Raw genomic sequence first — 24,357 nt, forward strand, 5'->3', positions numbered from 1 at the left:
TGTTCTGGCCTGCAACTTGAATCCTGTTCTGGCCTGCAACTTGAATCCTGTTCTGGCCTGCAACTTGTGTCCTGTGCTGACCTGCAACTTGAATTCATTCCAGCATTAAAAATAATATGGTTACGCGTATACACTTCTCATCTCCGTCCTGCGCAACTGCGGCAACTGCGTTCCAAACACGCGACGCCTAAAACACCAAGCCCTTGGTCTGCTTGCCCCGCTCTTCCTCCAGCTTCTTGACGTTGATGTTCTTCCAGATGAAAATAGACGCAATGCAGAGCGGAACAAAGCACGCGCCCGCAACCACCATCAAGCGCTGCGAGTGCGCGTACGCACCCACAACCGCCGCGCGCTCGGGCGTGCCGTCCAGAAAAGACATTTGCGTGACAATGTCGCCGAATATGAGACGGGACTGGTTCTTGCTCTCCTCGGGGAGGAGCTCGTGCAGCTTGCCGGGGGTGACGTTGTTCCAGATGGCGCCTGCGATCGAGTAGCCAATCGACGCTCCGAACCCGCCAAACAGGCCCCACAGCGCGCTGACGCTGGCAATCTGCTGGTGCGTGACGGGTGCCATGATGGCGAGCTGGCCGCACTGTGCGAAGATGCCGGTCCCGAGTCCCACAAGCACCTGCGTGAGAGCCAGGACGCCGACGGGAGAGTCGGGCTGTCGGAACGGAATCAACAGCGCCGTTCCGAGGAGCAGGATCGGAACGCCCGTCATGGCAACCCACTTGAAGTTTCCAGTGTAGCTGATGAGCCCTCCGATGAGTGGGGCAAAGACGGACGAGGTGAGCGAGAACGAGTTCAGGATGTAGCCGGCGTGCTGGACGCTCAGCCTGTGCACCACCTGTAGGTACGAGTTGTACATTCCGTTCCAGCAGAACACCGAGAGGAACATGACACCGTACAGGATGCATGAGCCGAGAATCGTCGGCTCCCGCAGGTACTTCCACGGAAGGAACGGGACCGGCGCCAGGTACTTTTCATAAGCAGCAAAGGTGGGGAAGAGCAGAATCCCGAGGACAATCATAGCGATGATGTATGGCGTCTTCCATCCCTGCGGGGCGTAGGCGACGAGCGTGAACGGCAACACGAACAGGCAGAACGCAGCCATGATCAAAATAATACCGAAAACTGGTCACTATCAGTACAGACACAATCGATGCAAAAGACGTCTACTCACTGTCAAACTCGATGGCGTAGTAGGCAATCGACTGCATCGTGCTCCTGCCAGATCTCTGCTTCTGCACATAGCCAGCCTTGCGAGCTTTGCGGTACATGAAGAGCATGAGAGCCATTGCAGGAATGCTGCAAGCAACGAGAATGATGGTGAAGGCTCCAAAAGCCCACCGCCAACCCGGGCCCAGCAGGAATTTGTTGACGAGCTCGGGACCGGCAAAGGTGGCAGCGATCCTGGGTGTTTCGTTGATGCCGTAGATGATCATGCGGTTCTTGAGCGACGTGATATCGGCGCACATGACATCGACAACGTAAAGAAGTCCAATGTGCCCAACCCAGTAGAGGACGTGGCCGCCAATGTAAGACTGCACGTTGGTGCACACAGCCTTGACAATCATGCCACAGACGCAGACCAGGAGCATGAAGCAGAATCCCTCGACACGGCCCCAGATGTCGATGACTTTGGCCATGGTGAGTGGGGTGCAGCCACCAAGTGCTGTGGAGATGACGGATCCTATGGTGAGCAAGCCGTGCGATGCGAATTCAGATGTGACATATGGGTTGAGACCGGAGTCGATGTAGTTCTGCAGCATATCCACGAAACTGATGAGATACAAGCTATTGGAGTAAGTAGACGTCGCATGCTCCGCAAGGACAAGGCTTACAGAATAAACATGCTGATCAGCGTAGGCTTGTCCCAGATGGTTGTAATGATGCGAATGCGCTCCACGCCCCTCTGGAACTCTTGGACTTTCTCTCCATCAATGTCCACTTCGTTGGTGCTGGGGTCGGGGCTGATAGACCCGGCATTGTAACCGACACTCTTCTCAGCATCCAACGCTGGAGGCGTTCTCTCGATGCTAGCCGTGGGCTGCGGACCACCAGCTGTAAGACTCATGGTGAAGACGGGAGGCGAGGCCCAATGAGGTAACTTGTGCAGAAGCGATGGATCCTGAGGACAACGGACGAGAAGCGAGAGGGGCTGCGTTAGCTGGTGTTATATACCCGGTACCCACGCAGCGGAAGCGCCATGCGATGGGAGATTCGACTCTGCCAACGCGCCGACAACCGGACAAGGAAGGTAAGTGTGGGAAAAATTGCGTCTCTCTCCCCACCACGAGGCTTCTGGATCTCCCATCGATAGTGTGGCCCGGCAGCCTCTCATTGCTCGATGATCTGATAAGATGGAGCGCCCAGAAAACCTGATCTGATAAGATGGAGCGCCTAGAGACTTGAAAGATCCATCTCCGTCGGAATCTCCAATCATGCCGCAGGCCAGTGTGGGGCACAGCGCCATGGTCCCGGACAAGGCCACCGCGCTGGGCGGGCCAAGACTGCGGCAGGCTGCCCCAAGCCTTGGCTCGTCACGCGAGGGCACCAGGAAGGCCTTGGCTATACCAGGGACAGTGAAAACTCGGTCGGTCATTCCTTGGCCTCATAATCTTTCGAGTCCGTGGTGAGCAAGCGTCGGGTCTTCCAGGAGATCGTCTGCGTTCCTGCAAGGCATTCGTGAGCCGAGCCCAGAGCATGCGAGCTTTGCGGGCCAACCGCGGCCTGTTCACAGGCCGTGGTTCGCGGAGAAGAGTGACAGAACCCAAGATACAAGGATAATGGACGAGCTGGTTTCCATTTGAAGGAAGAGGCCTGCGGGGCGACGGAGCTGGCTCGCGTGCATGTGAGTTTCCGTCGACACGGTAGGGTTGACGGGATGCCACGTTCCTTCCTTGGAGCAGTCTGGCCAAGCTTTGGAGAACAAGACATCATGCACAGAAGCCTTGTCGAGTGTAGTATGCACGGGACTCAGAACGCGCGGTGGTGCGGACATCGTAGACTCGATTTGGGGCGAACGAACAAACGACGATGTCTCCCAGGGTCCAGACGGGATGGAAAGACCCGCGCCCACCACGAGTGCCGCCCCGCCGATTTCGGGTGTGCATGTCATGGACCCCCACCACCATCACATTAGGTCACAAGCACAATTTCAATAACGCGTCCCGACCAGGTCATTCATTAGATGACGAGTCCAGATATCCAAAGCTGGGCCAATCAAACTTCCAAAATTCCACCACAGTGGTGGAGCAACTGCACGCTACTGGTACGTGTTAGTTGACAATGGACGTCCCATGCTTACGTCCTGGATGTTCACTCCGGGTGATTCTTCTATGCATGACACAGGAGCCGGAAGTCGAGAATGGAGTCTGAGAGCTGGCAACAGCGATAGCGAGGTACGCGAACGGTCTTTTACAATCGGACGCAACGATCGGATTCAAGCATTGAAGGTAGTAAAAGTCTATTGGGTATCACGCACTCCACACTCGGAAATCTGCTTCCATCTACACCACGCTCAAGCATCGGGGGCCAGCTTGTTATCTACCTGCTCCTCCATGACAACCGTCTCATGGCTGCCCTCGAGCTCACACAGCACAATCCATGTAGGCAGGATGCACAGCACCGTGAAGCCGAAGTTGATACCGATCGACACGAAATGGTTCGCGTTGCCCTCTGACTGCATAGCCCACGCCACAGTCTGGCCAAGCGCCTCCACACCACGCAGAATACCAGTGTGGTGCGACAGGTTGGACAGATCGGTGGCATACTGGCCGATGAGCCAGTACAGAAACTGCTGGAACGCCTGGCCGCCGAACTGCCAGAAGAAGACAAGGGCGTACGACTTCCCGAAGCCGCCCTGGAACCAGTCGAAGACGGGCTTGGTGGAGGCGTTGTAGAACTGGTTCTGCAGAATGCTGGCCCAGATCCACGTACCAGTGAGGATAGTGAGAATGGCGATGAATGCAATCTTGGCGCGCTTTTTGATGTGGACCTTCTGGTTATCGAGCAGTGCGGCAATGATGAAGGAACTAAAGATGCCCGCAAAGTTGGTGAAGAAGGAGCTGAACGCGCGGCTGCGCACGGTGAAGTAGGTCGTCAGCCAGGTCGACATGAAGCCGTTGTAGAAGTAGCTGATGAAGAAAGCAGGAAGGAGGAGCAGGATGCGTCGGCTGATGAAGAGTCTGCCTACGGCGCGGAATTCCTGGCCCCAGCTCGCGGCGCGCTCGGTCACGATCAGCGTTCCGTCTTTGCGCCAAATCTTGTGCGCGGGTGAGAGACACAGTGCGATCGGGAGGCCGAGACACATGATGACGATGAAGACGATGTAGGTCGAGGACGAGACCGAGCCCGTGGTCTTGCGGTTCGCGTTCAGACCGAGGTTGATGGCGCCGCCGACAATGGGACCAGCTGCTTTGGCGGACTGCCATATGGCGAGGTAGAAGGCGCGGTCGCCGGGAGACGGATAGCCGATGATGATGGCTGCTTCGGCGGCCCAGAAGAAGCCTGCGCTGATGCCGCAGAGGGCACTGCCGAAGAGCAAGAACCACGTATTCGCACGAGTGCTGTTGACGTAAAGGCCAGCGCCGTACAGAGGATAGCCAATGGCACCAAGGGCGAGTCCATAGTTCAGGCCAATGCGATTGTTGATGGCGCCGGCGAGTACACACACAACAGAAAAGAGACCGTACACCAGAGCGTTGGCCGCAGAAACGGCGTACGGCTCAGCAGCACCACCGGCTCCCAGTCCACCGAGAGCATCCCACATGCCGGGAGCCGTAAAGGAGACACCGCATGCTACGATGATCTGGAAGGGAACTGAGCGGAAGAACGACTTCTTGTTGCGGATGGACGCAGCATCTGACGTGACGGAGGACATGGCGAATGATCCTCGAAGGCTTATTCGCGCTGAAAGACTCGAAGTGACTGATGGTGACTGAGCACCCACATTGCAGGACCTACATTGTATTTATTATCTACTTGGCACATTGCCTTGATGAAAAGATTTTCGAAGATGGTTGAGGCGAGGCATATCGAAAAGCTGCGGGGCGAGCACGACATCGGGAGCTAATGACTCGCTCGCACCAAGGCCCTGGTTTCCCATACCCTGGGAGTCTTGGAACGAAAGTTTTGCTTTGAGTTTGCCGTGCTACGCTCGCTTTGGAGTCGTGGAGTGGAACGGTAGCACCCTGGGGCTCAAGCCGGACGCTACCGAGACTAAGCGTGGAAGCAGGCGAGCATTGAGCGGCACGTGGAGTGTTGGTGTTGCTTCGGTGTTGGAGAGGGTCGAGACCAGGCTCTGCAGAAAGCTGGAGCTCCACATGCAGCTCCACTCCCTGTCAAGATGCACGAGAACATATAGCTCGATTGCAGTCAGGGCTTCCCACGATTTTGTGCAGGCACGCAGCGAAGATGACGTAGGCGTAGTAGTCAGCACGCGTTATCAGCCATGGACCTTATCGGCAGGAGGGCCTCTGGCTGCCTTTGGTATGGTCTGGCCGTTGCAGTATGCCCCGCGTGCGTCTTGTCTGAACGTCGTACGGACACTCGTCGGTAGTACTTTGTAGCAGTACACCTATTGCTGTTGCTGTTGCCGTTGCTGTGATACAGACCCACGATGCAGCTGTGTCCCAAGGAGGTGCGTGCCTTGCTGCCACTGGGGCGCGGTGCAGCTGACAGGACCCTCCCGCTGACGCACCACAGCTCGACAAGCTCGTCATCTCCCAGCTGGGCCTGCTCGCCCAGCGCCGCCTGGCACGAGGCGTGAAACTGAACCAGAGCGAGGCGACGGTGCGTTCAGGTCGTGACTGCACCGCCTCCAGCCGGCTAATCGCCCGCAGGCCCTCATCGCCAACAACCTCCAAGAGGTAGCGCCCCCGCCGGCACGCGCGTCCGTGACAGCTCGCTGAAGGCGCACAGCTTATCCGCGATGGCAACCACTCCGTCGCCGACCTCATGGCCATGGGCAAGACGATGCTGGGCCGCCGCCATGTCCAGCCCGCCGTCGTCGCCGGCCTCCACGAGCTGATGGTCGAGGGCACCTTCCCCACCGGTACCTACCTCGTCACCGTCCACCACCCCGTTTCGAGCGACGATGGCGATCTCGAGAAGGCCCTGTATGGCTCGTTCCTGCCCGTCCCCTCCAACGACATGTTTCCGCTCCCCGACACGAGCGTCTATGAGCACGCGAAGCAGCCTGGCGCTGTTGTGGCCGTCAAGGGTGAAGCCGGCATTGTCCGGCTGAACGAGGGACGCAAGAGGATCAGCCTCCGGGTCAAGAGCATGGGAGACCGCCCCATTCAAGTCGGCTCGCACTACCACTTCATCGAGACGAACCCGCAGCTGTCCTTCGACCGCGTCCGCGCCCACGGCTACCGTCTCGACATCCCCGCCGGCACATCGGTGCGTTTCGAGCCTGGCGACACCAAGACGGTCACGCTGGTGCAGATTGGAGGGAACCAGGTCATCAAGGGTGGAAACAGGATCGCTTCGGGCCACATCGACGACAAGAGCATCGCCGAGGGCATCGTCGAGCGACTGACCGCCGGTGGTTTCCTGCACGTGCCGGAGCCTGCTGGCGATGCAGCCCACATTGACATGTGCACCATGGAGCGCCAGGCCTACATCAGCATGTTCGGGCCGACCACCGGAGACGTGGTGCGACTGGGTGCCACCGATCTCTGGGTCAAGGTCGAAAGGGACCTGACACGCTACGGCGACGAGTGCGCATTCGGCGGCGGCAAGACGCTCAGAGAAAGCATGGGCCAGGCATCAGGGCGCTCCGATGCCGACACCCTCGACACCGTCGTGACCAACGCTCTGATCGTCGACTGGTCGGGCATATACAAGGCAGATATCGGTATCAAGGACGGCATCATCGTGGGCATCGGCAAAGCAGGCAATCCTGACGTTATGGATGGTGTTGACCCTAACATGGTTGTCGGCTCCAACACCGATGTTATTGCAGCCGAGCACGACATTGTGACAGCAGGGGGTTTCGATACCCATATCCACTTCATCTGTCCCCAGCAGGCCCAGGAGGCCATCGCATCTGGGATAACAACAATGCTTGGTGGCGGTACGGGGCCAAGCACTGGCTCCAAAGCCACCACTTGTACGCCAGGAAAGACACACATCCGCCAGATGCTGCAGGCGATCGACACGCTCCCCTTGAACTTCGGTATTACTGGTAAAGGCAATGACGCAGAGGTCGAGCCTTTGCGAGAGCAGGCAGAAGCTGGAGTCTGTGGTCTGAAGTTGCATGAGGACTGGGGAACCACACCTGCCGCGATTGATGCATCCTTGACTGTGTGCGACGAGTATGACATTCAGACACTGATCCACACTGACACCTTGAACGAGTCCGGCTTTGTCGAGCAGACTGTCGCTGCCTTCAAGAACAGAGTCATTCATACCTACCACACCGAAGGCGCAGGCGGAGGGCATGCACCAGACATTATCAGCGTCGTCGAGCATGACAACGTTCTTCCATCGTCCACAAACCCTACCCGGCCGTACACGCGCAATACCTTGGACGAGCATCTGGACATGCTCATGGTCTGTCACCATCTATCCAAGAACATCCCTGAAGATGTAGCTTTTGCCGAGTCGCGTATCCGTGCCGAGACGATCGCCGCAGAGGATGTGCTTCACGACCTCGGCGCCATTTCTATGATGTCGTCAGATTCGCAGGCAATGGGGCGATGCGGTGAAGTCATTCTCCGGACATGGAACACGGCGCACAAGAACAAGGTCCAGCGCGGATACCTCAAAGAGGACGAAGGTACCGGTGCCGACAACTTCAGAGTGAAGAGATACATCAGCAAGTACACCGTCAATCCTGCCATCGCTCAAGGCATGGGTCATCTCATTGGCAGCATCGAAGTCGGTATGCTGGCGGACTTGGTCTTGTGGCATCCTGCAAACTTCGGCGTCAAGCCGGCGCTAGTCGTCAAGAGCGGAATGTGCTCCTACGCCCAGATGGTATGTGATCTTGCCATCTCTCTACTGCGTTGCCACTGACATTCGCAGGGTGATCCCAACGCCTCGATCCCCACCGTAGAGCCCGTCATCATGCGCCCCATGTTCGCTCCCATGGTGCCTTCATCGTCGGTCACATTCGTGTCCAAGGCCAGCATTGACTCCGGTGTCATCGCGTCGTACGGCTTACGGAAGCGCGTCGAAGCAGTCAAGAATTGCAGAAACATTGGCAAGCGAGATATGAAGTTCAACGACGTGCGACCGAAGATGACGGTCGACCCCGAGACGTACAGAGTTGAGGCCGATGGGATGCATTGTACGGCCGAACCGAGTGAAGAGTTGCCGTTGACGCAGGCGTACTTTGTGTATTAGAAATGCCATTGTTCCTTGCATCACTACCCCTCACAGACAAGTCTTTACCAGCCTGCCTGCAGATGCAAGTTGTCACTGAATACTCACTAGCTGTAGGGAGATGTGCACTCCCATCGATACAAGTGTCAGAAGCAGAATCGACAGTACGAATGGATACAACCTTGATCTTCACGCCTCGGAATGTCAGCGTTGGCTGTTACACGCTTCACCTCGCAAGAACAAGTCTACATAACTCAAAAGTGGTTGCCCAGAGTCATTATTCCCCCAATTAATACTCCGGTTCGTACACAACCTTTCCACACGAGGTCAGATTTGACGCCGTACCCGCAGATGAGTAGACTGAAGATCGAGCGTCTACACTCTACACTCTCGCTTCACCCGCAAGCCCTCGAAACTCAACGTGGTGTTTGTTATACTTGGGTCTCGTTCAAATATCACCCCCGCGACGGAAACGCTTTCCTCCGTGTCCAACCGCCCCCGGTGCGCAGTGTCGACGGACATGCACCTCACCTCGGCCGCATTCTTCGACAGTGGACAGACACGTTTTTACACACTGGATTGGCAGTACAGGTGCAAGGAGACCCACAGCTTCGCGATACGCTGTCCGCTTCTGCAACTGCCCTTTGCTGGATGTACGCACTGACGAGTTACAGGATGTCTATACCCGCCGATGAACCTCTCTCTCTGCACTACGAGGGTGGTCACGGAGAAAAGCCCACTGCACCGAGATCAGCAACGACAAACAGCGTACGAAGGCACTGTGATCAGATAATGCCATTTCTATATCTCTTATAGAACAGAATATCACTCCGTTTTTTCGACCCCGGTTCCTCGACAGCGGCCTCAGATCCTTCCAACCCGAACCTCCAGTTTCCGCAAATCCCGTTACACTCGTCAATAAGCCCAGTCCATGCACACATCAGCTCGCTATCCGTTGTAGCCCGCAGTGCTCCGCATCGTGTCTCTAACGCCGGCGCCTTCGTTATCCGCGCCCTCGCGCTCAGCCCGCTCGCGCGCTTCGGCCTCGTAGTACTCGGTGTCGACGTTCCAGGCCTTGAACCCGAGCCACGAGAGCCCGGTGGTCGTGGCCGTTGTGAGAACAGCGCTGGCGAGCGTGATACCGTGTTCCCTGGGTAGATTGTTCATGGTGTTGGTGGGGTGGGAGTGGGCTTGTGATTAGGAACTTGTGGATGTCGAAGGTGGTGGTGGTGTTTGCTGTAGGCGAGAGGAGAGAAGGAGAGCTGGTTGCGTGACTAGGGAAAGGCGCGGTCAGCGGGGATACACGTGTGCTGATATGGGTGTCAATGGACATTTGGAAGTTTGTAATTATGAGGACTTACACGAGGCTGGAAGGATTGTATGGTTAGATCTCGAGTCGGATTTGTGTGCGCTTGGTCTCAATGTGCGGCGGCTCGGATCTGCTCGAGGGGGCGTGACGTTCTTATACAATGCATCCTTCATTACATGCACTTCCTGACCAGTGGTTTAAATGAAGGGCGCGCGTGGTAGCGAAAAATAAATACTGACTCAATACACAAAGAAATGCCGTATGGTATCTGTTCGCAGTCCCAAACGCCTCGAGAGATGACAAAGCATGACTCGTCCAAAACACTCCTGCGCTCCTGTCCTGCAAAAGGCAACGCTTTCTGTGTCCATCAGAGGCAAGCCTTGAGGTCGTCACCACATTCAACCTCGACCCCAACGCTCTCCAATCGGATCATAATCCCACTCCTCAACGCTTCAGCCCATCTTCACACCTCCCCTCTTCACTTGTATTGCGGCACGCCGCTCGGTGGTGCACCGTGACCGTTCCCACCGTGCATCATGACTGCGGGCTGTCCTTCGCCGCCCTGCATCTGTTGCTGCACGTCGGGGCGGTACTTGATGTCTTGCCAGAAGTTGCAGATGTGGCAGCCAACCTCCTTATAGGGCTTGAGCGAGAACGGGATGAGCGGGACGAAGCAGAATGTGAACCATTCCCTAGGACGTGTTAGCCAATGCATCGTGCGGCGTATGATGGAACAAGTTGCAGGTGCTTGGCGGATGTAGGATGCAGACTTACCAGCGCTTCATCACTCTGCCAGAGAAGTTGCCGCAGTTCTGGCATTGTACTGTGATGTGCTCGGCGCCCTTGAGCTGCGAGTTGAAGGCTGCGCAGGGGTTAGTCGTGCGGCCATAACTGGATCGTTGCGCCGCGCAGACGTACTGTGTGTCCCGCACGTGAAGAAGAAGAACATGTTTGCGAGTTGCGTGCGCTACGAATGTGCAGCTAGAATGTCCGTGGCTTCGTTGCGCGTCGCGGCCGATCGTGCGGGTGCGGAGGTGGTGCGGAGAGGTGGAGCTATACGCGCGCTGCGGGTTGGCCAAGCAAGGGTACTTTAGCTTGCAGTAATATCGTCACACGGCGAGCGCGTTTGATTGTAGAGTAGTATCCAGGGTCGCAGGCACGGCGGGAGGAGGCAAGAGGGATATATGGGCAGAGCAGGAGTAAGGTTATCCATGTTGAATGGCGCCGAGGAAGGCGCCGTCATCACTGCAGTCACTCAGCCACATTCGTGGTGCTTGGCTCGTTGCACTCCTCCGCATGTGCGCGAGTGGAATGCGTCAAGCTCTCTGGGCGCACGTGAACGGCAAAACGTCGAGAATGAGTATGGTTGCTGTTTTGTTTATCGATAGGCGTCCAGTGCCTCGGAAGAGACTCGTGATACTCGTGGTGTCCTGACAAAAGTAGCCCTTCTTCCCAGACTTCGTGAACCCCACCTCAAGTCCTCGATACCGCTTAACAAATGGACAATGAACAATCCTGACCGCCGATGACCAAAACATAGGCACAAGTCTCACCAGGCCGATGTCCGTGACGATCAAGCAGGTGCCCTACTCTGAACCTAAGCCGAGACGAGAAGTGGGCTCCAGCAGTCCGGATGCTGTGGTAGAACGAACGGCAGATGATAACTCCAGACGACCAACGATACTTGAATCCAATTGCTCGTGCTTACTGGGTCTTGAACAAGAGGATGGCGCAGTGTCCGAGATAGAAGTAAATAAAGTGCTTGGTTTCTGCAGGCTATTAGTAGGTGATGCGAAAGTGATGGCACTCAGACCTACCGTGCGTAACGAAACTGCCAAAGTTCCTGCCGACGATGCAGTGCCATGTTGCGCCCTTGCGGTTGTCAAACTTGGTGAGGTCAGTATGTTTGCACGAGCCACATGATATCTAACCACTTACTTCCTTCTTGATGTACTGCGCAATGTCCTTGAAATGACTGTCAGTAACTGTGTCCGAGTGAACTGAGAAGAATTAATCTACCTTCTCGATGGTGAACTGCTCCATTGCCTGTTGTGCTACAAGTATGTCAGCGTTTCAGTCAGCCGCATCTGAGTGCAAGGTAACTTACCAACTTCAATGGCCTCGTTCTGCATCTCCTCGCTCTGCAGCACTACATCAGCACTTGTCATAGAAAAGACTCATTGGTCTGCATACCATGTCGGCAGACTTGATCTGCGCTGTCAAGGCATTAGCTAATACTCGTGCTCATGATGCAGATGTACATGTAGGGGCCGTACCCTCCTGCTTGTGAACATCAGACTTCTCACTGGCCATGTTGTCGAGCTTAGAAGCGTGGCGTGTGGCGTGTAAGGTTGTGCTGTACGATTTTGAGTCAGGAAGCAATGTTTGTGCGAAGCTTTGTGTTTGTTGCAGCTACAACGGCTTGGTGTTGGTGTTGGAGCAGCTGGCCAGTGCGAAACAGCAGGAGCCACCAGCAGCCCGGTTCGGCCTATCGGAGCGTTAGCGTGCAGTGACGCTAAAATTTGTCCATTTCACGAACTTTTTGCCGAGCAGCGTTTCTGCCACACTCGCTTTGCTGTTTTGTGTCGCCTTCACTTGGGCAGGCCACCGCTCATACCCTCTTCACGTCATGGAGTCGTCGCGTATCTTTGTGCGCGGACTGCCACCCAAGTTCACCGAGGACGATGTGCGCAAGCACTTTGCCAAGTTCCCCGTTACCGACGTCAAGTTCTTCCCGCATCGCCGCATCGGATATGTGGGCTACAAGACAACAGAGGACGCCGCAAAGGCCGTCAAGTACTTCAACAAGACCTTCATTCGGATGACTAAGATCAACGTTGAGATTGCACGTCCGGTAAGCTTGCGTGGTGGTGTCTGGCATGAGTTGGGCTGACGGTGGTTATAGATTGCAGACGAGCTGCTGCCCAAGTCACGACGCCAGATCAAGGTGGAGAAGGCTGCCCCGAAGGGCGACGACTACTTCCCACCGCCCAAGGAAGACAATGCACTCAAGCGCAAGCGAGAGCAAGCCGAGCAAGATCCAAAGTTGAAAGAGTTTCTCGAAATCTACCAGCCGCCTTCGAAGACAAACATCTGGACAGATGGCGATGCACAGATCGCTGCTGGCAACTCCACCGCTGTCAAAGAGCCAGTGCAAGACGTCACTATCCCGGCAGACGAGAGCGACGATGAGTACCAGGTCATTGCGAAGAAGCCGAAGACAGTTGACGCGCCCAAGGAGATTGTGGAGGAGACACAATCCGCTCTAGCGATAGCGCCCATCAGCTCCACAGGAGAGGCAGTAGGAGACGTAGACGCAGTGATGCCAGATGCACCAGATGTTGCTGCGGTTGATCAACCTCCAACGACTGACGATGACTGGTTGCGATCCAAGACAAACCGACTACTTGATCTTGTCGAGGATGATGACGTCCCTGTCGCCCCTGCGTCGGCTCCCAGCAAGCCTGCTGCGGAGAAGCGCGATTCTCCCGTAGCCGCGGAGCCGCAGGCTGGACCCACACAGCTTGTTGAAGAAACTACCCTTGCCGCCGCAGCCACCCCATCTGAGGCCGATAAGATCCGTGACACTGGACGGCTTTACCTTCGCAACCTGCACTTCGAGGTCGCTGAAGAAGATATCAGGAACCAATTCTCTACATACGGCTCCCTCGACGAAGTAAGTACTTAACACTTCTTTCCACAAGCTTCGCTTTTAGGATGAACGTCAAGATAGGGACAACTGATGCCCAGGCATTTGAAGTTACCTTGTGAGAGTATTTTAGTAGATGTCTCTCTGATCTGATATCGGCGAACCTTGGTCACTTTGTTGATTTCACTCTTTGCGTTGAAGCAGTCGCTGATCAAGCTAGGTCCATGTTCCATTGAAAAAAGTCGATGGCAAAGGCAAGGGCTTTGCTTTCGTACAGTTCAAGGACCCTGAGGATGCTGTCAAGGCCTACCATGAGAACGACAGCACCATCTTCCAAGGCCGTCTCTTGCATATCATCTCGGCCAAGGCGAAGAAAGACACCAAGCTTGACGAGTTTGAGATTTCCAAGCTACCGCTGAAGAAACAGAAGGAGATTCGCCGCAAGCAAGATGCTGTCAAAGCTACATTCAACTGGAATTCGCTGTACCTCAACGCCGATGCAGTCATGTCCACGCTCGCTAGCCGTATGGGGATAAGCAAGGCAGAGTTACTTGACCCAACCTCTTCGGATGCTGCTGTCAAGCAGGCTCACGCCGAGACCCACATCATCCAAGAAACCAAAAACTACTTTGCTCAACACGGCATTGATCTTGAGGCTTTCAAGAACAGTGCGAAGGGTGACACTGCAATCCTGGTTAAGAATGTCCCCCACTCCGTAACGGCGGACGAATTGCGGAAGACATTCGAAGAACATGGCAGGGTCACCAAGTTTCTCATGCCACCAACCGGCATGACCGCTATCGTTGAATTCTCAAACTCAGCAGAGGCGAAGACGGCATTCATGGCTCTCTCATACCGTAAGATGAAAGATTCCATTTTGTATCTTGAAAAGGCACCCAAAGACCTGTTCAAAGAGGGGTTCGTGGCACCTGCAATTCAGACCACATCCAGTGATAAGACGGAGACGAAGCTCAGTGCGACAGACTTGCTCGAGGAAGCTCCTGAGCCTGATGCATCTAATACCGCCACTCTCTACGTCCGCAACCTCAACTTCTCCACCACAACCGAGCGCCTCATGGAGTTGTTCAAGCCCTTGTCTGGCTTCCGCAGTGCTAGAGTCAAGACCAAGATCGATCCGAAGCGCGGCGTGCTGTCGATGGGTTTCGGTTTTGTCGAGTTCGATAGCCCAGAAGCAGCAACCGCGGCGCTCCGAACGCTGAATGGCCATGATCTCGAAGGTCACAAGCTGCAAATCAAGGCATCTCACAAGGGTGCAGATGCGGCAGAGGAGCGTCGCAAGGAGGACGCCGCGAAGAAGGCAGCGAGCACCAAGATTCTTATTAAAAACTTGCCCTTCGAAGCTAGCAAGAAGGAGGTGCGCGCACTGTTCACCCCTTACGGCCAGCTTCGGTCCGTCAGGGTACCCAAGAAGTTCGACTCCTCTTCACGTGGTTTCGGGTTCGCTGAGTTCACTACGAAACGCGACGCCGTCAATGCCATGAACGCTTTGAAGAACACTCATCTTCTCGGTCGACGATTGGTTCTTGCTTTCGCTGAGACTGAATCGGACGACCCCGAGAAGGAACTCGAGAAGATGCAGCAGAAGATGGGAGCACAGGCCAACAAGGTCGCCCTCCAGAAACTTACTGCAGGCGGCCGCCAGAAGTTTAATGTTGCAGGCAACAACGACGACCTAGATGAATGAGCTTGAGCGCGTGCGTACTCCAATAGGAGCAGTCTGCAAACTCTGCGCGTCACCGTCAGGCTGTGTCGTCCCTAACAGCACCCCTTGCTTGCTCGGCCAAAAAGCTGAGGCCCGCCCTTCGCAAAGGACCCCGCGGTGCACTAGAAGCGGGCCAGGTCACACCTTGCACACAGCTTCTACATGTAAGTCACCGCTACAGGATTTTCGCACAGAGACCTGGATGAATGGGCATGGCCACCACACTGGGTTTCAGTCATACTGAGACACAACGAGCAAGGCAGCCACAAACGAGACGGTTGTCGATCATTTGAACTCGACTCACATAATCTGTTGTTAGCCACTGACATTCATTCTTGCTCAAAGCATTCCAAGCCGAGTTCTCCCTCGCACACGTCCAATCAGATGACGATTGATCAGTCGGCAATTATCTGATGCCCTTGCTCCACTGCTAACCAGGCAATATTTACCATTCCAACAGACTAAGGAATCGCGAAGAGTGTAATTACTTGGGCAACAAGCGAAATGGCGATAGGTGGGCGACCACGACGCCCGTAGGTAGCGTGTTAGCCTAATTTCATGGTTGTCGGGATGCTACCTTGGTGACCGATCTTGCATCCACTTCAAGTATAGCCGAGTCCTATCGTACCTGTCAGACGGCTTCCCTTGGGTGCACCGCGAATCCAGTTCCTTCTGCCAAGCGGCCCTCTTCTCTGAGGGTCAACCGTTGGGGTACCCTCTTATATCATCGATCAATATCTGCATACCATTGCCACATACTCGAACCGCATTCTCTTATTCCTCTTTTACAATCCACAGTCACTCATTGCTCCAACTGCCAGACGTTCCTTCCATTTCTGCCTGAGATACGCAAAAGTCATCATTCTTACCCTTCATTCCCTCCATTCTTTAGGCTCTTTACATACCAGAAGTACTATGGAACTTCAACACCGCCAGTCAGGCCTACTATCTGGCAACTGCTCAGCCTTGAACACACCTTCAGTTGGAACACCACTCGATGGGCCGTCATCACAACATCGAAGCGTCCTTCAGGAACGATCCGCCAATTGGCCACACGACAACACTGCATCCCCACTCACAGGCACACAAGCAGCGGTGCAGAAGGCTTCTCGAAGCCAAAGTCCTACCGAAAATGTCTATACTCAACAATCTACCAATGCAGGCGGTTACTTCACCGGCAATCTTCACGCTCCTCATCACATCGGACTAGCAGGACACGGGGTAGAGAGGAACGAAGAACAAATCTCGCGAGATATCAAAAAGCTATACGCGTTGCTAAATCGATCGGACAAATACCAGAAGTACCGAGAGAAGCAGCCGCAGTTGACACCCCAGCAGTTCATCGAGAGAGAGGCAAGAGAAGCAAAGATGAAGATTGACAAGGATAACAAGAGCCCGGAAAAAAGTGTCTGGCCTGAATTTCTAGAACACGCTTTCTGGAGAGGTAAGTGGATGTATCTAGGCCTCCATATGAGATCACTTTTGACTAACAGCACATCAGCACTCATCCGATGGCCGCCAATGGGACGCAAGAAGTTTTTGCTCGATAATGCGCTACGCGGCCGCAACGAACTCATCCAAGACTCAATCTACAAAGACACAGGAATCAGACGAGACCGCAAGCAGGTGTCGAGCCACCTTCAAGTGCTCAAGCAGCATCTCAAGGATCAGCCTCATGGTGAGTACACCCAAACTCAGAACTACATCTGATTCACCAGTGTCGATCTCCCGCGATGTCTGGATTTTTTTTTGTTGATGCTAGGGATTTCCTGACTCGCGCAAAGAGGCTGACACACCACGCGACAGTGCTTGTATATATGGCAACAAAGGACGAAGACAAGAAACGCCACCGCGGGAGGGAGGCTGCGAACTCGTATCACCTGTCACACTTGGGCGCGCGCCACCACCCGTCGCAGCGCGTGGGTGGCGGCTCAAAATACGATTACAGCGCCCCAGTACCCTTCTGGTCTGGCCTTAGCTCGTTGCAGTCATCACTTGGTTTGAGCTTTGGTGCTACGGGGGCGTCGCCTTACACAGTAACAGACTTCACGATGCTAGTCGAAGATGCAGATCAGCCCGTGCACGACTTCACTTCCTTATCACGAGATGGAAGACAGCCAGAACTGAGTGTGGCAGACACGTCGCTGTGGCATAGACAGTATCCTGAGTTTACGTTCCTCCAGAAACAGACCGACGAATGGGCAAGGAAGCAACACAAAGTCTTGATCTGTGATGCTTCTATTAAAGTTATGACCGAAACACGACCAAACGCGCACCTCTCTATCGCCTTTGATCTCCACTCACACCGCGATTTGCGACCCTTCGACTCCTTGGTCTGCACCACTCGCTTCTACGATGACGGGAAAATGAATGCCGACCCGCAATTCGATGGGCCACACCACCAGGATCTGAAGGAACACCGTACTTCGTGCGAATACACACCCGACCCGCACGGTTGCAGCGGTCGCTTGCGCCTTGCCTTTGGCTCTCGATTCTGGGTCAATCGAATGTCGAAGTACCAAACCCTGCGGCACAAGGATGATGGCCTCGTCGGCCGCTCTCTGATGAAGCTCACAGCAACCCAAGACGTGTACGGTATCAACTCTAGTGGCGGTGCAGAGTGCGTCCTTACAATCCTCTGGCGCTTTCGACAGACGCGCGACTCCGTAGAAGTAGGTCAGATGAAATGGCGCGCCGTATCTTTTGGCGCCTCGCAACCCGGTATGAAGCAGGAGTGGATCAAGCAAGAATCTCTCAACAGCATAGACTCGGAACTGCTCGAGATCAGCACCTCGCAATCCCAACCACCTCATCCAACTCCGCTATACCATCAGCAATCAACTCTGGAACAACTTGCTCATCATGCGTATGCAGTTCAACCATACCACACACAGCCCCCACCTCCACAACTCCACATCGATACCCTCGCCTCCTGGCCCTGCACAGCGCCCGGCCTTTCCACACCATCTGCCTCCGCCGCACCAAGCACAGCAACAGATCACTCTTTTGCCTCCATGCCGCACATGCCGCACAGCCAGGACACCGCGTCGGGTTTCGACACCAACGACTTCGACTTCACAGGCGGCCGCATCGACATCAGCGGTGCGTTCTCGCCCGCAATCATGGCGGGCTACGAAGCATTCGCATCGCAGAGCGGGGACATGGGCGGTCTGAACGCGCTGAGCGGAATGGACCATCAATCCCTGCTAGAAATGGGACTCAGCGCCAACGACATCGCAGCAATCGGGGTGACGCCCACCCACGCGCTCGCGGACCCATCACTATCCCAGCTTGGTGCGGGAACAGGGGTACAGAACTGCTATAGCACGAAGCCGGTGCCCAGCTGGGCGCACTCGGGGGCTCTGATAAGCAGCCTCGAGTCGCAGGCAGAGGGCTACGTATCGCCGTGGACCGCGCGCTCATCGCACTCGCAAGGATCTCACCAAGTCCCGCAACACCACCACGTACACGCGCAGCACACGCCGTCCCTGCCAATCTCCACGTACGGCAACGACGAGCTCGTGGGCCACGGATCGCTGCACTCCAGCACCGCGAATCTGAATCCCGCGCTATGGAACCTGGCCAGCCCGTTCCACGAGGACACGAGTTCCGGGGCGTTGAGCGCAGGGCTCATGGGCAATATGGGCGTGAACCACAGTGTGATGGAGCGGAAAGACAGCATGCAGCAGAACGGGTTGGGACTTGGGGTTCTGGACCTGATTGAGCGGGATCAGAGAGCGCGCGGGTACTGAGTGGATGTTCGGCGAAGAGAAAGCGAGCATTATTACGGCTACGATGTTACGATGCTTGTTATGAGACTTCCGGTCGATACTACAATTCTAATGTAATACTTCTGATGTCAGATACGCTTAGATTAGTGTACAGGCTCTATGTTCCAATTAGATTATGATGTTTGAAAGATATGCGCGTGCTACATGTTCTATTTTATTGGTGGTGGGTGGCTACGTCCTGTTCCAAGCTAGGCTGTGATCACCATCCCAACTCAATTGCGCACGCATGTTTGACAGTCTCATATTCAGCGTACCGCTTTAAATTTCTGTGCTGCCGCAAATAGAGCAAGCATCCATCCCTCGTTCTCGTTTCGAGGGTATTGGATCTGCTGACGAAAAAGACAAGAACTCGGCAAGTCGAGCGCGATCTGTGCCGGTTGAATAAGACACTGAGACTAGTTCGATCGAAGATCATTTCATGATCGCGTAGTCGTAATGATGAGGCGTTTTTCTGATCGTCAGATGCCCACTCGTGACGATGATGTGTGTCGTACAGCTGCAACTTTTGATGGTCGCACTGCGGGGTGAACATGTCTGTGATGTATGTCTTGGAAGGTTCCACGTCATAGCGCACCGTCAGGTAGGTAGTGAGGACCTCGATGTTGTACAATGACCGTCGCTGCAGCTGAACTCGGTCCGGGAGCGTCGTAGCTGGATATGGCGGAGGGATCGACCGCTCAGAATTCGAGTTCAGCTGCATACGATAAGCGTTATTTCATTATGCTATTACCACTCAAATTCACCGTTGGCTTTGTGGAATAGGTATCTGCTTGGTCAGCAAGGTTCCTCATCATGCAGGTGGAGTTGACTCACTCCCTCTTGTTTGTGGTCAGGATGCCGTCTTTCAGTGTGCACTTCCACTTGTTCTTGACGCGCTGCACCTTGTCATAGGTACATAGCATGTAATCAACCATTTCGTCATCGCTATTGTCGCCGTCATTCGCATCATCTTCAGGGTCGTCAAGGTCGGAGTTGATCGCATCGTCAGGGTCCTCTTCGCCAGGCTTGATGTCATCATCAGGGCCATCAAACAGGCCAGGTACTGATGCGCTCGGGGCGGCCGATGATGATGCCTCGGCCTTCTCAGCCTGGAGCACTCGGACAGCAGCCTTCCTCTTTTTGCCTTTCGGCATCGAGTCGAGCGGCACCATCAGCCCACTATCCTGCTGCATGGCCATGGCGTCGACACGAGCGCGCATGAACTCATCCGCGGCGATACGCCCTTCCTCATTCTCTGCAGCCCGTCTCGCAGCAAGGAAGGCCTTCCAGTCCTCCAAGCCGTCTCCGGCACCATCTGTCTGCGAGGTGTAGAGGTTGCCATTATTCTGTTGTGGTTGTTGTTGACGCTGCTGTGGCATTTGCTGCTGAGGCGGGCGGTGCATCTGTTGCTGCTGTGGTGCCATCATGCGTTGCTGTTGAGTCATGGAATGCTGACCTTGCTGCGGCAGATGGAGGTTCTGCTGTGGGAGATTTGGGAAGTTCGACTGTGGCATCATCATGTTACTCTGTTGCTGGCGCTGCATGACGAGGTTCTGTGCTCGCTGCTGAGCAGCGTTTTGGTGTGCATCAAACCCACTAGTAGGGTAGCCCTGAGCCTGAGGATAATTGGCTTGGGGATGCTGCTGGTAGGGGGTCTCTGGCTTAATCTGAGCATTTGGGAAGTTGATATGGTCCTGTGCGGCAGAGACCTGGGGCAGGTCATGGTCGACCTTCACGTTGGACGGCACAGTAGGCGGCTGGCGCACTGGCTCGGGCTGAGGATCCCAGGGAAATTGAGCAACCTTGAGAGCGGACAGCTTCTCTTGCCAGCCCTAAAAAGTCAGCATATGCTCAAATGACAACATGTTGTTGATAGACGAGTAATGAGAGTATGCCATCACATGACCAAGCTATGCCTTGTTTGGACAGGGATGTGCTTGGCTTGGCGGGGCAGTGAGCCTGCGCAGGGGGTATAAGAGTGACCCAAATACTGAGGGCGCCCCGGACCTGCGAGACCGACCAGCAACTCGCGCCCCGCTTTCGGCCGCCCATCCACCTCCAAGCCAGGCGGCACCGTCGCCGTGGTTGAAGCGCAGAGAAAACGATAAAAGATGCAGCGCACAGCAAAAACAAAAAAAAGCGTAGCGTTGACGTAAAGAAAATGAGGGTAGTTGCGGGAGTGAAGGGATGACGATGCAACAGAGGGTGCACACCGCCAGGCTGCCATGACATACCTGCTTCATTTCGTCGAGCGTCGACTGGTCCACGCCGAACTCCTCGAAGTCATTCTGCGAAGCCTGGATAACCTTCTCGATGATCTGCTGATAGACATTGCCCTGATGTTGCTGTCAGCACGCTGCCTTTCCCATATGCATCTGCTCGCATGAGCAGCTGCAGAAGACAACTGACCACCACCTGGTTCGACATAGCGCCGGCTCCCACTTGTTCTATCTATCTAGGTACGACGTAGGCGGTTGCGCAGAGTATGCGACAGCTGCATGCGTCGTGTTGGTGGTTGACGGTGGTTGTAGACCAGGCAGGCAACGTCACAGCTATGCTGCAGGTACGACAGAGTGCGCGCGCTTCGTGAAGCTTCTGCGCTTGTGTATATTGACTACGGATATGGGTCTTGCAGACGGCGAGTCTTGTATGACGGGTGCGAGTGCTTTCACGATGGCGGCCGTGGGGTCTGGGGTGATTGTACGGGTGATGGTCCGCGATCACTCTCCGAAAGGCGCTCCCTGCGACGACCTCACTAGCGGCTAGCGCCTCTTGGCAACAAAGCAAGCCCACGGTGGGTTTGCTCCTCAGTTGACGATAGCATGTGTGCTGTGTGCTAGTTGCTGCAATATTCGAGGTTGGAGTACAAGTGACAAAGAGAAAACTCTTGCGACTGTCTGTGTGTGCGACCCTGAAGTGTACCGTGGTACCGAGTGTCCCCGAGTGCAGCCCTCACGTAAGGCACTATTGTTAGTTTGTTCGACGATGACTTGCATATCATGCATGGGTGCATTTAGTCATGAAGTCGTATATAGTTCGAGCTCAGCAAACCATGTCTTTCCATGGCGCTCCTTTCCTTGAACGCCAAACTCCTGCAGGTAATGTCGTAAAAAGGGTAGCTGCACGCCCTGCTGCCATGAGAGCGAGTGAATGATCCAGAGCTGTGTCGTACGTTCTCTATGACTAGAGAAGAGCTCCAGAGACCACAATTACTTTTGTGGTGTAGCAGCCCTCTTATGCAATGAGAAAGGTTCCCCTCCGTGGGCATACGCTCGTCTCTCATACATCGTATCGTCTATCGTATCTTCAGAATGCGGGTATTAGTGCCTCTCTAAAGGCAACATCTACATCATTACGCCTGTATCCAGGCGCTCGACCCAGGCAAATCGCTCTTGTCATCATCTCTGCGTAGGCTGTCAGCTAACATTCACGCCATGGTTGATAACAAACTCACTATCGATAAGCTTCGAAACGTCTACCCACGCGACTTTCTTCGGCTTCTGCTTCACCACAGGAAGTTGTTCAGCCTCACCCATCGTGTTGAAGCTAAGCGTGTTGTAACCGTCGTTGCCGTCGAAGCCGAGGCCGAAACCAGGAGCAAGGTCCAGCCCCAGTGTCTGATCAAATGAGAGATCTATAAGACTTGGTCGGTTCGGTACTGCAAGGAAATTTGGCGTGGGTGTGTTGTTGAAGGACATATCTAATCCATAGGAAGGTTCGAACGAATTGAAGGAGGGTGGTATGGGTGGTGGCGAATCATCTGGGGTACCAGCTGTGGATCCGGGAGTGAGACGCGGAGGTTCCCTCTCGTTGTATGAGGTCGTGGCATTTTCGTCTTCGACTAAGCACTCTGCGAAGGAACTCCTGGGGTCTATCCTACAATGCCACTGCTCTTCGAGGTAGCCTTGCACGTCGTATGCATCAAACCATTCTCCTTCGAGACCGGCGAGATCGATGCCTTCGAGATTTTGGACTTGCCCGTCAGCAACACTCTCCATCCTGATCAGGCGTTTGTCCAGCGGTTCAATTTGTCGTATCGTCCAGGTATTCTTAAGGGGTATTGGATTGCCCTGAGCGTCGCGTCGTTGATAGTGTGTTCCGGCACCACCGAGGTGAAGAAAAGGCGTGGCGTACCAGTCCAGGTCCTCGGTGACTCCACGAGCGAGAATGGTCTTGAACCGAGCACGGATCTCATCAAGTGTAAGGTACGGCAATGATAGCTTGAATACGTAGTTCAAGGCTGCAGGGTGGACATCAGATTTGGAGAGTAAGAGGAAGCCAGACTCTAGCGTCGCTCGCATCAATCGTCGCGCGAACGTGACTTCTTCGAACGAGTATGTATAGTTCGGCGACAATGTTTTCGTACTCAACGATGTACCTGAAGAGTATGAGATTTTGCCGGAGAGAGATCTTGGCGTTGGTGGACGCTCTGCGCCCAAGGTGGGGACACTGACCGAAAAGATGTATGGAGGTACAAAGGGCGACTGTTCGCGACTAGGGAGATCGACGAGGCCAAAAGGAAGTGATTGCTGCTGTTTCTGTCCTTGATGGTAATGATCGCCCGTTACTTGTGATTGCTGAGGCGTACCCATTGATTTTGACTGATCCAGCACTTCACCTACTGTGAACTGCCATCGACGGACTAGGCTAGATCGGTTGTTCGACTCTGGTAGGTCATATGTTGAGCTCGAAATGTTTGTAAGGTAGCTTTCGGGGTGCGAAGCGTCGGAGTCTATTTGTGCCTGTCTAACAGTCTGCGATGTTTCTGAAAAGCGCCATGACTGGCTTTTTTCCGGAGGTACGATGGTTTGTGATGGCTTAGTCTGCGTTCTTGTCACAGATTCAGGAGCTTCAGGTGACTTCTGCGTAGCCACGGCTTCACGGAGCTCATCCTCATCGCTATCCAGTGTTCGTTCGTTGGATGTGATAACACAATTGGTGAAGATGTCGGCTGCTTGCTTTAGTTCTTTTGCGAGTCCTGGTTTCTGTCGCAGGATCTCTGACTGTACAATCAAATTACTGAAGCGTAGAAATGACCTGTTCATCTCGTCGATGATAGCATGTAATTGAGTGCTCTGTTGCTTGAGTGATGATATCGTTGTCTCTTTGCGTTGCCGATATGCACGTTGAGCGATACGAATCTGCGTTCTTCGACGCTAGTAGTTGCGTCAGTCTCCCTATTTTGTGCATCACCTATGCTTAATTCGTCCGAGTGGAAGAAAGGGTGCTCCTATTGGAGGGGTATAACTCACATCTGCGGCGGTAGCATCCTGTGCGTCCACTCGCGGCCGGCCACGAGCTCTCTTGCCTCTAGCAGTGACAGCCACATCGTTCGCAGCCTCGCTCGTGCGAGAACGCTTAGGAGGCGGCTCTACAGGTTCTTTGCTCCTCATGATGCTTTCAGCGCGACTCAGACTTGCTGACTTTCGAGTGCAATAATCCCTCATCAAGGCACCTGGCGACTCGGTCCGATTCAGATAGCGTATTTAACAAACGAAGTAGCGATGATATCCGGCGGCGTCTTCAGACCTCAAAGCTCATATCAATAGAGCCGTACGCTAACCGCAAG

General features: G+C 54.6%; 12 protein-coding genes across 12 annotated transcripts in view; 5 read left to right on the plus strand and 7 right to left on the minus strand.

The window, feature by feature from the left end:
* The window catches only part of M421DRAFT_306706 (uncharacterized protein), a 929-nt gene extending 781 nt beyond the window's left edge, over positions 1 to 148 (plus strand). Inside the window, exon 2 of the mRNA XM_033589162.1 lies at positions 1 to 148. Coding sequence (XP_033443898.1) covers positions 1 to 109 — 109 coding nt within the window. The 3' untranslated portion in view covers positions 110 to 148.
* Positions 149 to 187: 39 nt separating this feature from the next.
* Positions 188 to 2,077, minus strand: M421DRAFT_74598 (MFS general substrate transporter; the record flags this gene model as incomplete). The annotated part of the gene is made up of 3 exons (XM_033597060.1): positions 188 to 1,134; positions 1,184 to 1,797; positions 1,845 to 2,077. 3 exons carry the CDS (start codon positions 2,075 to 2,077, stop codon positions 188 to 190), a joined length of 1,794 nt encoding a protein of 597 aa, XP_033443899.1.
* A 1,446-nt stretch (positions 2,078 to 3,523) lies between these two features.
* Positions 3,524 to 4,885, minus strand: M421DRAFT_74747 (MFS general substrate transporter; the record flags this gene model as incomplete). Its single annotated transcript, XM_033597071.1, has 1 exon — positions 3,524 to 4,885. The coding sequence occupies one exon, from the start codon at positions 4,883 to 4,885 to the stop codon at positions 3,524 to 3,526; it is 1,362 nt and encodes a 453-aa protein (XP_033443900.1).
* Positions 4,886 to 5,562: 677 nt separating this feature from the next.
* M421DRAFT_425541 (urease) lies at positions 5,563 to 8,632 on the plus strand. Its single transcript, XM_033594103.1, has 5 exons — positions 5,563 to 5,644; positions 5,710 to 5,796; positions 5,847 to 5,873; positions 5,926 to 7,989; positions 8,038 to 8,632. The coding sequence occupies exons 1-5, from the start codon at positions 5,624 to 5,626 to the stop codon at positions 8,356 to 8,358; spliced, it is 2,520 nt and encodes an 839-aa protein (XP_033443901.1). The 5' UTR covers positions 5,563 to 5,623; the 3' UTR covers positions 8,359 to 8,632.
* On the plus strand, positions 8,449 to 9,256 carry M421DRAFT_306956 (uncharacterized protein). Its single transcript, XM_033589166.1, has 2 exons — positions 8,449 to 8,637; positions 8,689 to 9,256. Exons 1-2 carry the CDS (start codon positions 8,539 to 8,541, stop codon positions 9,151 to 9,153), a joined length of 564 nt encoding a protein of 187 aa, XP_033443902.1. The 5' UTR covers positions 8,449 to 8,538; the 3' UTR covers positions 9,154 to 9,256.
* M421DRAFT_425543 (uncharacterized protein) lies at positions 9,181 to 9,630 on the minus strand. Its single transcript, XM_033594104.1, has one exon. It carries the CDS (start codon positions 9,502 to 9,504, stop codon positions 9,286 to 9,288), a length of 219 nt encoding a protein of 72 aa, XP_033443903.1. The 5' UTR covers positions 9,505 to 9,630; the 3' UTR covers positions 9,181 to 9,285.
* A 211-nt stretch (positions 9,631 to 9,841) lies between these two features.
* On the minus strand, positions 9,842 to 11,003 carry M421DRAFT_425544 (uncharacterized protein). Its single transcript, XM_033594105.1, has 3 exons — positions 10,565 to 11,003; positions 10,421 to 10,508; positions 9,842 to 10,338 (listed from the first exon to the last, which is right to left on the minus strand). Exons 1-3 carry the CDS (start codon positions 10,593 to 10,595, stop codon positions 10,125 to 10,127), a joined length of 333 nt encoding a protein of 110 aa, XP_033443904.1. The 5' UTR covers positions 10,596 to 11,003; the 3' UTR covers positions 9,842 to 10,124.
* M421DRAFT_425545 (dynein light chain type 1) lies at positions 10,987 to 12,083 on the minus strand. Its single transcript, XM_033594106.1, has 7 exons — positions 11,923 to 12,083; positions 11,840 to 11,862; positions 11,754 to 11,787; positions 11,666 to 11,700; positions 11,585 to 11,611; positions 11,464 to 11,533; positions 10,987 to 11,415 (listed from the first exon to the last, which is right to left on the minus strand). Exons 1-7 carry the CDS (start codon positions 11,957 to 11,959, stop codon positions 11,351 to 11,353), a joined length of 291 nt encoding a protein of 96 aa, XP_033443905.1. The 5' UTR covers positions 11,960 to 12,083; the 3' UTR covers positions 10,987 to 11,350.
* Positions 12,084 to 12,275: 192 nt separating this feature from the next.
* Positions 12,276 to 15,000, plus strand: M421DRAFT_74755 (multiple RNA-binding domain-containing protein 1; the record flags this gene model as incomplete). Its single annotated transcript, XM_033597073.1, has 3 exons — positions 12,276 to 12,500; positions 12,564 to 13,322; positions 13,516 to 15,000. The coding sequence occupies 3 exons, from the start codon at positions 12,276 to 12,278 to the stop codon at positions 14,998 to 15,000; spliced, it is 2,469 nt and encodes an 822-aa protein (XP_033443906.1).
* Positions 15,001 to 15,933: 933 nt separating this feature from the next.
* On the plus strand, positions 15,934 to 18,770 carry M421DRAFT_74763 (uncharacterized protein; the record flags this gene model as incomplete). The annotated part of the gene is made up of 3 exons (XM_033597074.1): positions 15,934 to 16,462; positions 16,520 to 16,700; positions 16,805 to 18,770. The coding sequence occupies 3 exons, from the start codon at positions 15,934 to 15,936 to the stop codon at positions 18,768 to 18,770; spliced, it is 2,676 nt and encodes an 891-aa protein (XP_033443907.1).
* A 382-nt stretch (positions 18,771 to 19,152) lies between these two features.
* On the minus strand, positions 19,153 to 21,405 carry M421DRAFT_306738 (transcription factor IIA, alpha/beta subunit). Its single transcript, XM_033589163.1, has 4 exons — positions 21,198 to 21,405; positions 21,023 to 21,124; positions 19,623 to 20,620; positions 19,153 to 19,575 (listed from the first exon to the last, which is right to left on the minus strand). The coding sequence occupies exons 1-4, from the start codon at positions 21,213 to 21,215 to the stop codon at positions 19,536 to 19,538; spliced, it is 1,158 nt and encodes a 385-aa protein (XP_033443908.1). The 5' UTR covers positions 21,216 to 21,405; the 3' UTR covers positions 19,153 to 19,535.
* Positions 21,406 to 21,943: 538 nt separating this feature from the next.
* On the minus strand, positions 21,944 to 24,027 carry M421DRAFT_306905 (uncharacterized protein). The gene is made up of 2 exons (XM_033589165.1): positions 22,243 to 24,027; positions 21,944 to 22,192 (listed from the first exon to the last, which is right to left on the minus strand). Exons 1-2 carry the CDS (start codon positions 23,831 to 23,833, stop codon positions 22,095 to 22,097), a joined length of 1,689 nt encoding a protein of 562 aa, XP_033443909.1. The 5' UTR covers positions 23,834 to 24,027; the 3' UTR covers positions 21,944 to 22,094.
* Positions 24,028 to 24,357: the final 330 nt, after the last annotated feature.

This window comes from Didymella exigua (assembly GCF_010094145.1).
Source record: "Didymella exigua CBS 183.55 unplaced genomic scaffold M421scaffold_47, whole genome shotgun sequence".
Classification (NCBI taxonomy): domain Eukaryota; kingdom Fungi; phylum Ascomycota; class Dothideomycetes; order Pleosporales; family Didymellaceae; genus Didymella; species Didymella exigua.